The sequence below is a fragment of the Sinocyclocheilus grahami genome, unplaced genomic scaffold (assembly GCF_001515645.1).
Source record: "Sinocyclocheilus grahami isolate Dianchi unplaced genomic scaffold, SAMN03320097.WGS_v1.1 scaffold333.1, whole genome shotgun sequence".
Taxonomy (NCBI): domain Eukaryota; kingdom Metazoa; phylum Chordata; class Actinopteri; order Cypriniformes; family Cyprinidae; genus Sinocyclocheilus; species Sinocyclocheilus grahami.
In genome coordinates this window covers 545,492-561,371 of record NW_015505512.1, presented here as the reverse complement: position 1 = coordinate 561,371, position 15,880 = coordinate 545,492, and the positions used below count along the sequence as shown (strand labels likewise).

General features: G+C 39.6%; 1 protein-coding gene and 1 pseudogene across 1 annotated transcript; one reads left to right on the top strand and one right to left on the bottom strand.

Annotated features, from left to right (window-relative positions):
• The first annotated feature begins 6,591 nt into the window (after positions 1-6,591).
• LOC107602686 (C-factor-like) lies at positions 6,592-9,314 on the top strand (annotated as a pseudogene).
• Positions 9,315-10,591: 1,277 nt separating this feature from the next.
• On the bottom strand, positions 10,592-15,489 carry LOC107602713 (E3 ubiquitin-protein ligase TRIM39-like). The gene is made up of 6 exons (XM_016295282.1): positions 14,951-15,489; positions 14,095-14,190; positions 13,754-13,984; positions 13,643-13,665; positions 13,440-13,558; positions 10,592-11,349 (listed from the first exon to the last, which is right to left on the bottom strand). Exons 1-6 carry the CDS (start codon positions 15,482-15,484, stop codon positions 10,790-10,792), a joined length of 1,563 nt encoding a protein of 520 aa, XP_016150768.1. The 5' UTR covers positions 15,485-15,489; the 3' UTR covers positions 10,592-10,789.
• Between the last annotated feature and the right edge of the window lie 391 nt (positions 15,490-15,880).

Below are 15,880 nucleotides of genomic sequence, written 5' to 3'. Positions count from 1 at the left end.
ATTGGCTGAAAATGAGGGGTTATGTAGGTAACCTAGTTCTGTGAATGAAGTCAACACGCCACAGTATGGGTCAGCCTCTCTAAAGGTGAGCTGTCAGGAGATGGTATATCAAATAACCATGCCCCACTTTCAATCTCCGTCTTTAAATACAGGTGCAAACTACCCAGCTCTTTCTGTTTTACAGACTAACAACATGTGCTCCCTGAGTGACCATGCCGTGTAGTGTGTTGACTTCATTCACATAACTTGGTTAGCTACGTAACCCCTTGTTCTATTTCATCTCAGTCAACACGCCACAGTATGGGTCAACTGTGTACCAGATAAGGTTGGGAGGGAGATAAATATTCATGCCACCTGAACATTTTATTAGTTTTCCCTTTTATTTACTAAATACTAAAAAAGGGTTACTATAGGGTGACCATATTTTAGTTTTGGAAAATGGAAAAATGGAAAATTACACGCACTGTCCATTTCCGAGTGCGACTGGCCATCCTGTAGAAACTTAGCATCCGGTCGGCCATGTCCACGCGCCACCCATGTTGCTGTTGTACTCAGCAATTGCCACTGGTCTTGACACCTGGACATAACATTTGTCTTTTTTAGACCATCTGCTGCGTGTGTCCTGAGGCTCAATGCCGTAGGCAGAGGATGCCATGACCACTGGCTTGTTGTCAAACCACTTAATGACAGCGAGTTCAGGAGGACTTCATCTGACCACCATTTCAGATGCCCCTCTTCCTTTCTTTTTGATGGTATGATCCCCTATAACGTTGCACTCCTTTGGAATTCGGTTCTTTATGAGAGTTCCAGTTCCTGCCAGCCCTTTCTCCATCAGGGTATCCAGAAGGTCAACAGTTGTAAAGAACTGGTCAAAGAAGAGGTGTGTTCCTCTGGGAACGGACTCGGCCAAATGAAGGACAGCTTGTTCTCGAATGCCCCGTGACTCTGAAGGTGGTCTTGCATTGGTAGACCACAAAATCCAAAACCATACCGCTTGGTGTAGCCAAGACAAACACCTTCAATCCAGTTGGGTATGGTTTGCCCGGTACATACTGGCGAACTGGGCAGCGAACAGTAAATGGAATCATCTGATCATCAATGGACAGTTTTTGAGTTCTAGGCTGACTTAGACATCCTTGCTTCACTTTGTTCAGAAGGGGACTGACTTTCCACAAGAGGTCTCTTCTTTTGTCCTCATCTGAAACATCAAGGTCATTGATGATCTTGATGGAATTTCTTAGTTTGTAGAACTGATTTCTGGTCATGGATTCTGACACTATTTGAACTCTGCTGTTCGAGGCTCAATACATCTGAATGTTTGGATAACCTAGACAGGCCATGTAGACAGAACTCCCAAAGAATGTCTTCAACTCTTCAGGAGTGGTGTTTAGTGCTGCTCCAGACACAAGGACTTTGCGCTGGTTTGTGCACATAGCCATTTCTTTGAACACAGAGTCATCAATGTACTGTTCAAAATAATTCATTTGCATCCAGTTTTGACATGTTTTGGCATCATTACTCTGAGTAATGGGAGGATTATCGAGTTGGGGGTTGAATCTTAAGAAAAAGATCAAATAAAAAAGAAAATTAGTCTCTCACTATCATTTGAAAAAAAGCTTCCGTTATACAAACACTCTTTACAATGAGTTATCAGAATAAATAACTGTTAAGACATAAATATTGTATGTAATAACATATAGATGTAAATGTTAATAGTAATATATTTAGAATACAAAGACAAGGTGTAAATTGTAGTCCTGCCCCAGAGTGGATGGCGACTGGACGTGGACGGCTCTGTTCGCTCTGTCTCCTCTGTCTATGCTTGCCCTATCTGAATTTCATCCTCGGCTTGCCCTGTCTGAACATCATCCTCTGAGCTATCTGAGTTCTCTGCCTCTTCCTCAAACACTGCATCTTCATCATTCTGATCAGACAACTCAATATCTCAGTTTTCCTCAACAATTCGCAGTAAAATTCTCTCTGCTTCTGACAGTGAATCCCTTCCTGCTCATTTGAAAAAAATGGATAACAAAATAGAGGTAATATCTACAAATGTCCACTAGAGAGGAAATTTTTTTAACACTCTCTTATCATGGTAAAACATTGTTACATTATGCTAGAAAATTAATTAAAGTGTTCTTCAGAGGTTCATAAAAATATAACAACAGCATTTCAAGACTAAATTTGTTCAATAAAAAGGATTAAGCACTTACCTTTTTTCTTTCCGTAAAAAGCCCTTGTGGTGATGGACACCATTTTCTTTGAAGAGGAAGTTCCCAAAACCCCACCCCTATAAATTGGGTGTCATTTAAAACTCCTAAATGTCCTTTAGAGTACAAAAGGAGTTAATTCAGTAGTATGCAGGAGGTGGGAGATATTTAGGTTTACAAATGTCCTCTAGAGAGGACAAATTTTAACTGCTGGTAGTCAGGAGGATGTGTGTTCCTATCCATGAGGCATCCCGTTTTCCCTGCAATGGATTGCCTCACCAGACAGTGCCAGATAGGCACTGTAAATCTACATCACCTGCGGGCTTTCACATTGAGCAGCATTAACTACACAGAGCCGTTGTTCACTGACAAGCTGCGCACAAAATTGCGTGAATATGAACATGGTTTTGCGCAGCTCGTCAGTTGATTTTCTATTTGGAGATCAGTGGCTTTCTCCTTGCAACTCTGCCATGCACACCATGGTTGCTCAGTGTTCTCCTGATGGTGGACTCATGAACATTATCATTATCCAATGTGAGAAAGGCCTTTAGTTGCTTAGAAGTTACCCTGGGTTCCTTTGCAACCTCGCAGACTATTACAAGTCTTGCTTTTGGAGTGATCTTTGTTGGTCGACCACTTCTGGGGAGGGTAACTGTGGTCTTGAATTTCCTCCATTTCTACCCAATCTGTCTGACTGTGGATTTGTGGAGTCCAAACTCTTTGGAGATGGTTTTGTAACCTATTTCCAGCCTGATGAGCAACAACAACTCTTTTTCTGAGGTCCTCAAGAGATCTCCTTTGTTTGTGCCATGATTCACTACTGCAAACATGATCAGCCTTTCATAGATCCCTGTTCTCTAAATAAAACAGGGCAGGCAATGACAGCTAATAGTCATCCAGATGGAGAAAAGATTGACTCTAATTTCACCCTCAAATTAACAGCTAATCATAGAGATTCACATACTTTTGCACCGCACAGAAATGTAACACTGGGTAATTTTTCTCAATAAATAAATGACAGAAAATATTTTTGTCTCATTTGTTTGATTGGGTTCTCTATGTCTACTTTCAGGACTTTTGTGAAAATCTGTTGATGTTTTGGGTCATATTTATGCAGAAATATAGAAAATTGTAAAGGGTTCACAAACTTTCAAGCAGCACTGTGTGTGTGTGTATATATATATATATATATGCCCTTGTGACGAAGGGGAATGAGCAAATGCATCCATACATTTGGTGAAGGTGCGGGGAGAACATTGTACTCATAAGCATTGCAGAAGGGCAATACAGAAGGGCAGTCACTTTAAATGATGATTGAACTTCCTAGGATTCAGAATCTTCTTTGGAATCAGGAAATAAATTGAATAAAATCCCTGCCCTATTGATCCTGAGGGCAGGTGTTATTGCTCCATTTCCTAAAAGAACTGAGACCTCATCTGTCAGAGACCTGCACTGTGTCTCTTCTCTCAAAACAGTAGGAACAATCCCTTGAAATTGGGGTGGCTTGGATTTGAATTGGAGCCTGTATCCAAATTTCAAGGTGCTCAGCACACATGCACATTGAGTGCATTGGCACCAGTGGAAGAGATGTTGACTGGAAAAACATGGGGCCAGAGGTTGATAACCGTCAATGACGGTTTCTTCCACCTGGTGCTTGTGTGCTGGAAGTCTCTGCTTGTCATATCCTACGAAAGGACTGCTGGACTCCTTGTCTTGGTCTTATGGGTGCCCCTTAGGCAGCAGACCCACACTGACCTACGAAGGACTGGCTTGATTCTGCCCGAGCCCAATTACTGCTCCCAGCTGTTGTCTGTAGCCCATGAGTAGCTGGTGCTCAAACCATTGATCGAGTCAGTTCCTTTGTCCTACGATACTGCTCCAAGGCCGCTTTTGCAGGGGGTCCAACGATCTCCCCAGGCACTAATGGTGCTGCAATGACTGCCATGCAGTCTTGATCCAACAGATTAGCTTGAGATAGCCGTACCTGGCTATATTGGCCATGGATTGTGCCAGGGCTTGGGCATCCACACTTGTTCCTCAGATCAGCATCTCAACCGCTCGCAATGTCTCTAGGGTGTTTTCTTAATTTGTCAAAGTGGTGGACAATTCCTGCAGCAGACCTTCTAAATAAACCAAGAGGAGAGAGTTTGTGCATGCAAGTCTTGCCAACAAGGCAGAGGCATGATAGGCTTTCCGCAGCTAACTGTCGATTATCCTACAATGCTTATCCTACAAAGGCGTGTAGCATCTCTTTCAGTCCTAGCCGTAGCCCCTGTCAACATAGCAAATGTGGGTCTGATCTGATGGGCTGTAGCAAGCCCATAAGCTGTTGCCCCTGCCAGGTTGCCCAGCTGTATCCTGGAGTGCAGTAGAACTAGGGCCTTCCATGAAGACTCTAAATCCGTTACAAAATAGGGAAGTATTGGCAACCCCTCTGTTTTATGACACTGAGGGCCTCTATCAAACACTGAGGTTGATGTTGAAGCAGCTTGGGAAGGCAGTTTTGCACACTCAGCTGCTCTGGAAATCACTGCTTTGTCTGATGGGTCTAATGGAATCGTATCTGAGGCATCCTAAGCACTATCCCTTGTTTCTGACTGTTTTTCTGGTTCTGAAGACCCAGAATTTTCATCTTTTCCAAACACTCCAGACGCTGCCACAGACAGCTCATCAGAGTGTCAGCATGGATGTTTTGACAATGGCACCCTCAACTCTGGAGGTTCTGCAGCCCATTGTTGAGTCTGCAACAAACTTTTCAGGGTCTCTTGCATACCTTGCATTTGCTTCTGAAGCTGACTGATGTCCCTTTCTACATGCTTGCACTTACGAGCTTGTTTACATCTGACCCCTCCATCCTGAGGATCCTGTTCAGACTGAAGTAGCTCTTTGCCTGCAGGAATCTCAGAGGGTAAACCAATGGTGTCCTCCTCTTGCATCGTAACACAAGGAAAGTTAAATCAATTTTTCAAGCTTTCTTCTCCAAAGACCAAGAGGCCTCTTTGTCTGAATTATAATAATAAGATTCCCACACTGCGATCACAGACTCTCTGTGACATGGCAGCTTTCACACTTACAGGTGAAGAGGCCCCCCTTGGCTGTTTGTTAGGAACTACCTCTAAAACGGCATGGTTAATTTGATATACTGTCTCCTGACAGCTCACCCTTAGCGAGGCTGACCTATACTGTGGCGTGTTGACTGAGATGAAATACAACTACTCAATTACTAAGAGTGTGCATGCTTATCTTTGCTGAGTATCCCCAGGGAATGGTAAAGAGTTCCTGGGCACTGAATAAATGCTAGTGAGAGAGCAGAGTATTTATTGCTGTAGCATTCAAGGGTAAAGGCCTAAACTGGAGAATAATACACCCTTAATTATAAAGGTTCCAAAAGGGGCTTTCGGAGCAATGCCATAGAAGAACCCAAAGAACCATGCAGTGAACAGTTTTTAAAAGAACTTAAAAAAAAGGTTCTTTAGAAAAATCTAAAAAACATTTTGTGGAATGGAAAGGTTCTGTGGATTTTAAAGGTTTTTCATGGAATCACAGATGCAAATAAAGAACCTTCATTTTAAAGAGTGAGTCTCAACAGGTAATTACTGGACAGCGGATGCAGAAGAAATGTGCTTACCTACATATAGTTCTATTTAAGTAAGTAAATAAATACATTTTTATTTTAAATGGAAAATGGACAAGTTGGACTGTTATTTTCCAGCATACATGTGAACATGCATATCAGAATGCTCTTTCATCATCCCCGTGTTGGACACACTCGTCAGGTTCTTGCAAAGAGACAAATAGGCTGTGTTGGAGTCCAATGTCACTAGAGCTAAGTAGTGGAGAAAGCAGGAAGACTTTATAACAAATGAATATTTATGTGTCAGTGTTAAAATGTAAAATTTGTTTAATTTAAATGTAATTCAAGTATGTATATAATTTTCAGTGTTAAGTGCTTTTTGGGGTCTTTTTTATTTTTTATTTGGTCTATTTTTAAACATCCTGACACAGTAACAACATTGGCTTAACCAATAGTGTTTTAGGATGGGAATATCTGGTTGTTTGACCAATTGGAGCAGGTGGAAAAGTTTTGGAAAATAAATATCTTATAAATAAATATCTTGCTCAAAGTCACACTACTAATTAGCTCATCAATTTCTGCATCATCCCTTCCAGATTTTGCTTTAGGACTGTTGTTTTCTAGACTAGATCTTCAACCTCTGCTTTTACTCTTAATAGCATTTATGATTTGGAATAATACAGCTTTTGGAAAGCATCCAAGCAGTTTTATTACTAAAAGCAATCAGCGTTGATAAGTTTACGCTGAGTCACTTTGAAATGTCATCTTGATCATCATGGTTACAAACACTAAAAAGACCAGTGCAATATGGGGCGTGGAGTCCACTCAGCTTCCTACATAAAAAGCCAAATAGTGAGACAGGTTGGTTTACAGAACCAAACCGATCATCTTTAAACATGGTGGAGTTAAAAGGCATGCAGTGCTCTAGTGACGGGCCAACCGAGGGTTGGGTTTAGAAATGGTCAAGCAACTCCTGGAGGCTCGTTGCTCAAACATTTTTGCTGCATGTCGTGACCCAGATGGGCCAAACTCTGAGGTGAGTATTCAGGAGCTTTTGAAGACAGTTCAATAACAGTTGGTAAATGTGCATTTGTCTTTTGGACTATATTTGACATCGCAATAGACAGTTTTTGGGGTTTGAAATAACATCACATTTTTCCTGCTACTATTAGATGTTGCTGATCCATGCATTATCAAAGAGTCTGCCAAAAAAGTTGGTTCTCTGCTGGGGAAGAATGGCTTGAACCTGCTTGTGAATAATGCTGCAGTGTTGCCACAAAAAAACCATGCTGACCACCACTGTTGAGGACATGCAAAACACCTTCAACACCAATGTGATAGGACCTTTATTTGTCATTAGGGTAATGCAATCACTTTTGGGAACAAGCTGAATCTAAAATGAGGCTTTATTTCTTGTGGTGTCTGAAACACTTGGTTGTTAATGTCTTGAGTACCTGCCATATTTGCGTATAGCAGCTAAAGCCAAGGGCAGACCAGGGATGTCATGTGATAAAGCAGCTGTGATCAACATATCCACAGATTCAGCATCTATGAGCATCATGCCAGTAATGAAAGAGCCATTCCCACTTTTCCCATACAGCATCAGCAAGGTATGCAAGAATCCCAAGACTGTTCTGATGGGCTTCATCAGAAAAATCCTCATTTGTAAGTGGTTTGAAACTCAATTAAAATCATATATTTGGAAATGTTTCAGTATGAAAAGGTCAGATTAGATTTCAAATAGTTTAATGTGTAATGTCCCTGAATAGAAAAAAGTAATTTTTTCAAAAAGTAAACTATTTGAAATTGAATGTAATATCACAACGAGTGTGCTATTGAGCTGTGTGCAAAATCACCTTTGTATACAGTTCTAACAAAAAACGTTTTAACTGATTTGAAACTTTGTCATGCATCTGTTTTCCTTTCAGTCTGGTCTTAACATGTTGACCAAATATACCACAAGGGACTTGAAGGCAGATGAGATCCTCTGCATTTCCATTCACCCAGGATGGGTGAGGACAGACATGGGGGGAGATGAGGTAAATCTAGATTCAGTAATAAAGGAATCTCTCAGGACCTAAACAGAACATGAGGCCTGAATCACAAAAGCACACTGATGCAGGCCCGGATTAGCTAATCGGGAGCACCGGGAAAATTCCCGGTGGGCCGTTCTGTTTTTTGGCTGTGAGGGCCGGTACTGTCATGCCACTGCTATGGGGTTAAAATATGGATGCCCGTATTTAAGGCATCAAAGAAGCGTCCCGTATGAAAGTTATAACACAGTTTGTCCCATATTCGCAGGCATGCGCCATATGACCACCAGACCATATAAATAACAAATTCTCAAATGATAATCATTAATTTTGCGCAAAATATTGTTTTATTTGTGAACGTAGCCGATTGAAGAAGGCTTTAAGACCAAGCTTCTAGCGCATTCTTAAACTTGGACCTCATTTTATTGAAGTAGAAATCCAAGCACCAGAAGCAGCCCACACTCAGCCCACAAGTTTTCTTTAATTGAAAAATATGCATTTTCATTCATTCATAGGCTATATGGTTGCAATAATAGCCATTTTAGTTAAAAAAATTTAAGTGCATTGACGTTTCATAGACGTTCAGTTGTTATGCTTTCAAATTTCTTGCCATTTGTATGTATGTAATGTCACAGTATTTTCACCTCCTAAATTACTACACTACTTGTGCGGTCACGATTTTATAATGGCACAATTTACTCAGGCCGATGACTTTTTTTGTATGACATCAAAATAATTTTTAGAATATAGGTTAAGCAAAACAAATGTGATTATTTCTGAGAACTTTTTAACTGCAGGCAGACATTATGGTACAGTATGCCTACAAATATTTAGTTGGAGATATGCGAGCAAAAAATAATAGATTAAAAAATTTATAATAAAGTGCAAAGGTGTCGCTGAAAAGGCCAGTAAATAATAATAATAAAAAAACAAAGATATAGAAAAATATAATGAATTACAAGTCTGTAGAGAACAGTGTGCTATTGCAGACTTATATACTGAAGTTTTAATTACATTATTGTAATAGCTATAGTCAGTCGTGAACTAAAGTGGGCCGCTCTAAGGCATGAAACTCCAGGGCTGAAAATGACTCCCACTCCGGCCCTGCACTGGTGGTCTCTTTTTTGATAATTGCTACACTATTTTAAATGCATGTTCTTCCCTGTTTGCCCACCAGGCACCTATTGATGCCAGAGAAAGTGTGGAGGGGATGCTATGTGTCATTGGTAGCCTTACTGAGAAGCAGAACTGTGCATTCTTAGACTACACTGGAGAAACAATGCCCTGGTAAACCAGAAAAAAACTCTTAAAAGAGGAACTTTATCAAAGGGCTGATCCAGATGACCTATTTTAACCAATATAAACAAAATAAGCATAGTCATTAATGTTTATGACATGTTAAATTTCATTCTCTGTGTGTTCAATACAATAAAACAAACTAACCTAAACAATACTTCAATATTCTGCCATTTATCTGAACGCATATACTTTTTGTGCTGTATAATTTGCCATTCATCATTTAAAAAAACACCATCACAACACATATTTAGTATTTAATGTTAAGTGTTTTCTGACAGCATTTCTACATTACTAAATGCACCTTAGCAAGCAATATGGGATGGGACTTAAAGACACGTAATCAGTCTTTTTACATTTTGATCAATATCCTTAAATTGTATAAACTATTACATAGATCTACTGAGTTTACCAAGCTGCTACTTCTACTAAACTTAGCATTGTGAAAAGAGCAATAAATACAACGGGCTTTTCTGATCATTAGACATCACATATCAGTGACATATTTAAATGAGGTAAATGTAAATATTAGTAAATTATCCAAACATTTACTTTGGTAGACAACAAACTGTCCATAAAACATAACATCATGCACTACCAATCAAAGGTCTGGACACACTTGACTGAGCTTCTTGTGCACTTTAAAATCTGTTTATCTAAAGCCTTATGCTTAAATGCCTGAAATTAATTTACACGCATGACAAACTTTTGTACTTTAAATTGACAAGTCATGTCTTGTGGCTAAGAAACTTCCACTGGATTAAAAGAGAAATAACTGTTGGTGGGGAAAAAGAGGCTAGCAGTTATTGGGTAGACCGCTTGATACCGAGGTTTTGAGAAATAATTGAAAAATTAGTCACGGTCAGTTTGTGTTAAGACCATAAAAAACATCGGCTGATAACTACTCTATAAAGAGTGTGCATGGTTATCTTTGCTGAGACTCTAAAAGAAATTGTAAAGAGTTCTTGGCCGTTGAATAAATGCTAGTGAGAAAGCCAAGTCTTTTTTGCTGTAGCATTCAAAGGTAAAGGCCTAATACTACACTCTTAAATATAAAGGTTCCAAAAGGGGGCTTACAGAGCAATGCCATAGAAGAACCATTTTTCCTTCACCAATGATTCATTCAAAAGTCCATTCAGTGAACAGTTCTTATAAGAACTTTAACAAAGGCCTCTTTAGAAAATCTAAAGACCCTTCTGTAAAGAACATTTGTGGAATAGAAAGGTTTTTCATGGAACCACAGATGCAAATAAAGAACCTTTATTTTAAAGAGTGAATCTCAACAGGTAATCACTGGACAGCTAACGCAGAAGAAAATTCCATGACAGACACATTTAAAATGTGCTTACCTATATACTGTATGGTTCTATTTATTTATTTAAAAATATATATATTTATTTATTTTTTAATTTCCAGCATACATGTGAACATGCATCCCAGAATGCACCTCTTAAGTGAGAATGCCCAAAGTGTGCAGAGTTGGAATCCAGATGAATGGTGGTGACTTTCTATGAAAATTGGCCACATCTGGTCATACTTCAGTTTGACTTATTTTATGATTTGATTTAATTCTAAAACCTGGAAAAATAGTAATTTAGTAGAATAAAAGGTAAACGTTTCCAAATCTTTGACTGGTACTGTATAACTGAAGCAGAAATACGTCAATAAAACTGGCATCACCAGGAGGCACTGTTCCATACTGCCACTCTCACAGGGCAGATCTTCAGCGGCCCTGGATTGTTCCCATTTATATTTGCCCCCGGACAGAAAAAAGGAAACATTGTCTCAGTAAAGTGGTCATTGAATGTGTAGATAGGTGTGACACCCACTGAATCAAAGAAGCTGACCTCTCCATTATTATAGTCGATCTTCACCCGAACCCTTTCCAGGTGGCCCTTCAGGTTGAGCGGTGTATGTGGGGTGGTCATGGCCGTGTACTTCCCATCAGAGAGAGCGATGGTCCAGAATCCTCCTTCGGCACAGCCTGAGATTTTGCCTTTCCTGGCTACTGATTCTTTAACCACACCAATTACCCAGTCATTATTTTGGCCCACGTCCACCTCCCAGGAATGACATCCTGAGGTGAAACCCTTGGAGCCCAGTACAAAAACAAAGTGGTCAAAGCGCTCGGGGTTATCAGGCAGCTCTTTCATCGTCCCTGTGTTGGACACACTCGTCAGGTTCTTGCTAAGAGACAAACAGGGGTACGCGGTGTTGGAGTCCAACGCAATTGGAGCTAAGTGGTGGAGAAAGGGGAGAAAACATTTTGTGTATATTTATGCACAAATGTATATTTATGCACCAGTGTTAAAATGTCAAATTTGTTTAATTTAAATGTAATTTAAGTGTGTAATTTTTTCAGTGTTAAAAGTGTTTTTTGGGAATTCTTTTAAACATCCTGACACAGTAACATTGGCTCAACCAATAGTGTTTTGGGGCAGGAATATCCAGTTGTTTGACCAATTGGAGAAGGTGGAAAGGTTTTGGAAACCTGTCTGAAAGCAATCATTTTTTGCAATTCCATTTTCCATGTTGGTAATTACACCCATTAAACAGTAATTACACAGCTTTAAAGGGTTAGTTCATCCAAAAATGAAAATTAGGCTGCATTTTACTCACCCCCGAGGCATCCTAGGTGTATATGACTTTCTTCTTTCAGACGAATCCAGTTGGGAGTTATATAAAAAATTGTCTTTGATCTTTCAAGCTCGCAGATCAAGTCACGGTTTCTGGTTATGAGTCTAGTCAAGTCACAGTTGATCATCATGGGGCAAATCAAATCACAGTTTCTGATCATGAGTCTAGTCAAGTCACAGTTGATCATGATGGGGCAAAACAAGTCACAGTTTATGATCATGAGTCTAGTCAATTCACATATACCTGTCTGCCTCTGTTTGACCCTGCCTGCTTCATGACCACGTCTCTGTCTTCTCCACAATAAAGCCTTGCAGATGGATCCGCACGTCTCACGTCTTGTCAGTTCTGTAACACTATCATTGCAGTCAGCAGGTGTTGCATTGCTTCAGTCCAAAAGAAGTTAAATAAAAAGCGCCCATCCATAAAAAAAGTGTCTCACACGGCTCCGGGGGGTGAACAAAGGCCTCCTGTAGCGAATCAATGCGTTTTTGTAACACAAATATCCATATTCAAAACGTAATAATCACTTGAATCTAGCTTGCACTCACTGTTGTAAACGGAAGCAGTTCCGGCCGGATGACGTATGAGGTCGGCTTTGCGCATGCGCCGCTCAGAAGCGACGAACGCGGAAGTGCAGGGGAGAGATCAAAACAAAACAACGGTCAAGAATTAGAAGTACAAAACGAGGATTTGTAAAGAAGAATGTCAGAGGATTTCCATATAAGCCAAGAGGAGACTGGTTTTCCTTTGCTAAAGTAAGGAAACTTTGTTTCCTTTGATCCTGTAAACAAACGTTGGTTTTCAGGAGAGTCACCGGCGTATGCGCAAAGCTGAACTCATACGTCATGCTCCCGGAACTGCTTCTGTTTACAACCCGGAGCCGTGTGAGACACTTTTTTTATGGATGGGCCCTTTTTATTTAACTTCTTTTCGACCGAAGCAATGCAACACCTGCTGACTGCAACGATAGAGTTTGAAAGATCAAAGACAATTTTTAATATAACTCTGACTGGATTCGTCTGAAAGAAGAAAGTCATATACACCTAGGATGCCTCGGGGGGTGAGTAAAACACAGCCTAATTTTCATTTTTGGGTGAACTAACCCTTTAAGAAAGTAAGTGTCATTGATAAATATAATTTAATAGATAATACATTTAATATAATTAAATACCACATTTAATTTGTCTTTATGAATTAGCCACAAACATGTATTGATACAACATATGGGCTATTTCCAGAAACATTAGAAGTTTTTGGAATGACACCTATATAAATATTTAATGATATAAATAAGGAAATATAATAATATATTGGAATATAAATATATTACTTTAAAATATTTTTTCATTTTATAATTTTATCATCATTTTACAATATTTTTACATTATATCATTGTATTTGCCATGCTGGCTGAAAACAATTTCCCAGAAAGCTCTACTTTACTCAAAGTCTTCAAATTGGAGCCAAACAACATGATGCAGATTTATAAGATAAAAACGTACACAGAACACATTAGTGATACTCTGAAAGTCTTTGAACTGCAGTTCAGTAATTTCCCTTTCCTGTGCTTCTAATTTTACCTGTCAGACATTCTATTCAAATTCCAACTCCTGAATTTAAAGGGAACCTATTCTGAAATTCTAAATGTTTACACAAACTCATCCAACGCTGTAGTAACTGAACACTCACTGTATTCCACCAGGCTCTGCATTTTTTCCCACACTCTGAACTGCAGCGAGGTGATGTGCTCCGCAACGTCAATTAGAGAATTGGGGACGTTTTCTGGTTCGTTAAATGTTATCTGAGCTCTGGAAGGACATTCATTCAGGTTAGTTGTGGCTTTTATGCAAATAGATCAATCAAATTCTTTCAAATGTACAATGTACCATTACCTCTTTTTGACATTCTTGTAGTTCTGTGTGAAAAAAGTAAAATCAGTTACTTGCGCTAACATTTGTATAAACTTGATAAGATTAGTTAACAATCCAAATACAGCAGGTTACCTGTAAAAAGAGGCTGTCAGCATTAGCAATCTCGTTTTCAATGGCCATGACAGCCTGAGAAAAGGTGAGTATATCACAAGCGATTATGTCGGTTTTTTTCTTCATCGTCTGTTTCTTGGTCTCTTCTTCTTCTGCCAGCACAGCAATCCTTGCAGCTTCCTCCTTCAGAAGAAATTGCCGAAGCTCTTCAAACTCCTCGTGAATTTGTTTCTCTGTCTGTTGTCTTTGGTTCTATGTGAATCCAACATAAAGAAGGCAATTAAGTGATTATCCCAGTTATCTGTTGATGGTTAGTGTGTCATATGATGTTTGTTAGTGTGGATCTTGTTCTTTGTTGATACCTTGATGTGGACAGTTATATCATCACATTCCTGTTTGGCCTCATAGAGGCGTCGAAGGCTTTTCTTAAGTGGGATGACAATCTGCCGCATTTCCTCCTGGACAAAAAAAAAAGTACATCTCAATCCAACAATGTCCAAAAACAACCCTCTAGGACAGTTTGTAAACCGAAAACAAGAATCCCACAAGATTTTAAAATAAATTAATAACAATATAGAAATTACGCTAAAAAAACAAGTTCTAACTCTAGGAAAACACATATTTACTATTAATGTCATTGCTTTTGAAAACTGTATTGACTTTGCCTCAGTTTATTAAATTCCCAGATATTTTCAAGTTTTCCATGACCATGAAAATTAGTTTTTTCAAGAACACCCACCAGATTCCACAATTGTAATTTAGTAATGGTAATTAACCAACTTCATGCATTTTTGTTTTGGCAAGGTAATCTGTATTATATCATTAAAACGCAAAAAATAATCACGTAATTATTGAATATAATGTATAATAATATATTATTTAACATAGTAATCAAACTGTATGTATACATTCTGGCAGCACTTATTGTTCTACCTTTAGTTTATGCATATTAAATATTTACAATTTAAAACAATTTACAAAATATCTTTAGCATCACAGTAATAGGAATCGAGAATAATGACAAATACAATAAAAATGTCTGGATGCATTATGGTAACAAGAATTTTTGAGGGTTAACGTGTGTCAAATCAATTTCAAAATAAAAACAACCAAAAGCCTTATTATTATTTAGCCTTAGTATTTTGGCTTATTTGTGGTACAAAAATAAGCTTACTTTGAAAATAATTTCTTAAAAGAAGAAACATAATACATCATCACCTTGAGATCATTTGCTGCTTCCTCCAAAGGACACACACTGTGGCCTTGATGTTTCTTGGACGTTTGACAAACACAGCAGAGAACTTCTTCATCATATTGGCAGAACAATTTCAGTCCCTCTCCGTGAGTGGCACAGAGAGCCTCTGGTTTAGACGTCCCGTTGGCTGAATATGAGCCCACTCTCGCAGACGCTTGTCCTTTCAGCTCCTGTGCGATGGCGTCGCACACGTTCTTCAGAGCCAGACTCACGGTGGGCTCCGTCAGAGAACACTTCCTCCTGCACACAGGACATTCCCTCTTGGCCGCCTTCTTGTTCCAGAAGGCCTGAAGGCAGAGGCGGCAGAAACTGTGGCTGCACTTCAGGACCACAGGATCGGTGAAGATCTCGCAGCAGACCGGACAAGAGAGCTCATCCTCTAAGGGCGACTGCGTGTGGGACGACAAAGCTCTCGGGCGCAGAACTGGGACATTTTTAAGGCTTGGAAGGGTGTTTGCTCTTCCAGGTTGCGAGGAAGCCCTTGGTCGCAAGGGCATGGCTGTCTGGTGTTGCTGGAGTGGAGTCCACTTGCTTTTGAAACCAAAAACGTGATGAGCCCAAGCTACTCCTGCAGTGTTTCATCTAGACCACAAGCCTTCCACAAGCACCCTCACGTTCCAAAAACAAGTCTGTCCTTCACCAATAATGACCTTTTATAGAGCCGTGACTATCCTTAACTTGAAATACCATCACAAAATTCTCAGAAGCCAGTCTTTTGACCACACCTCGTCCACTAGAGCACTGGGTTTTTATTTACGTCACTCTAATATATGGTCTTGGTTCATTATTGGATCAACTGGTGCTTGAGGGGAAAACAAACCGCCATTGATCCGTGAAATGTTTGGTGTAAGCATTATTGTTTTGGGAACTCGGAGGCAACGTGAGGGGTTGCA

Coding starts and splice junctions, on each gene's coding strand:
- LOC107602713 (XM_016295282.1), bottom strand. CDS start 15,484: ATGCCCTTGCGACCAAGGGCTTCCTCGCAACCTGGAAGAGCAAACACC. Junction 13,666..13,753: donor CTGACAGCCTCTTTTTACAG/GTAACCTGCTGT, acceptor TTTTTCACACAG/AACTACAAGAATGTCAAAAA. Junction 11,350..13,439: donor GCAGAGCCTGGTGGAATACA/GTGAGTGTTCAG, acceptor TCCACCACTTAG/CTCCAATTGCGTTGGACTCC.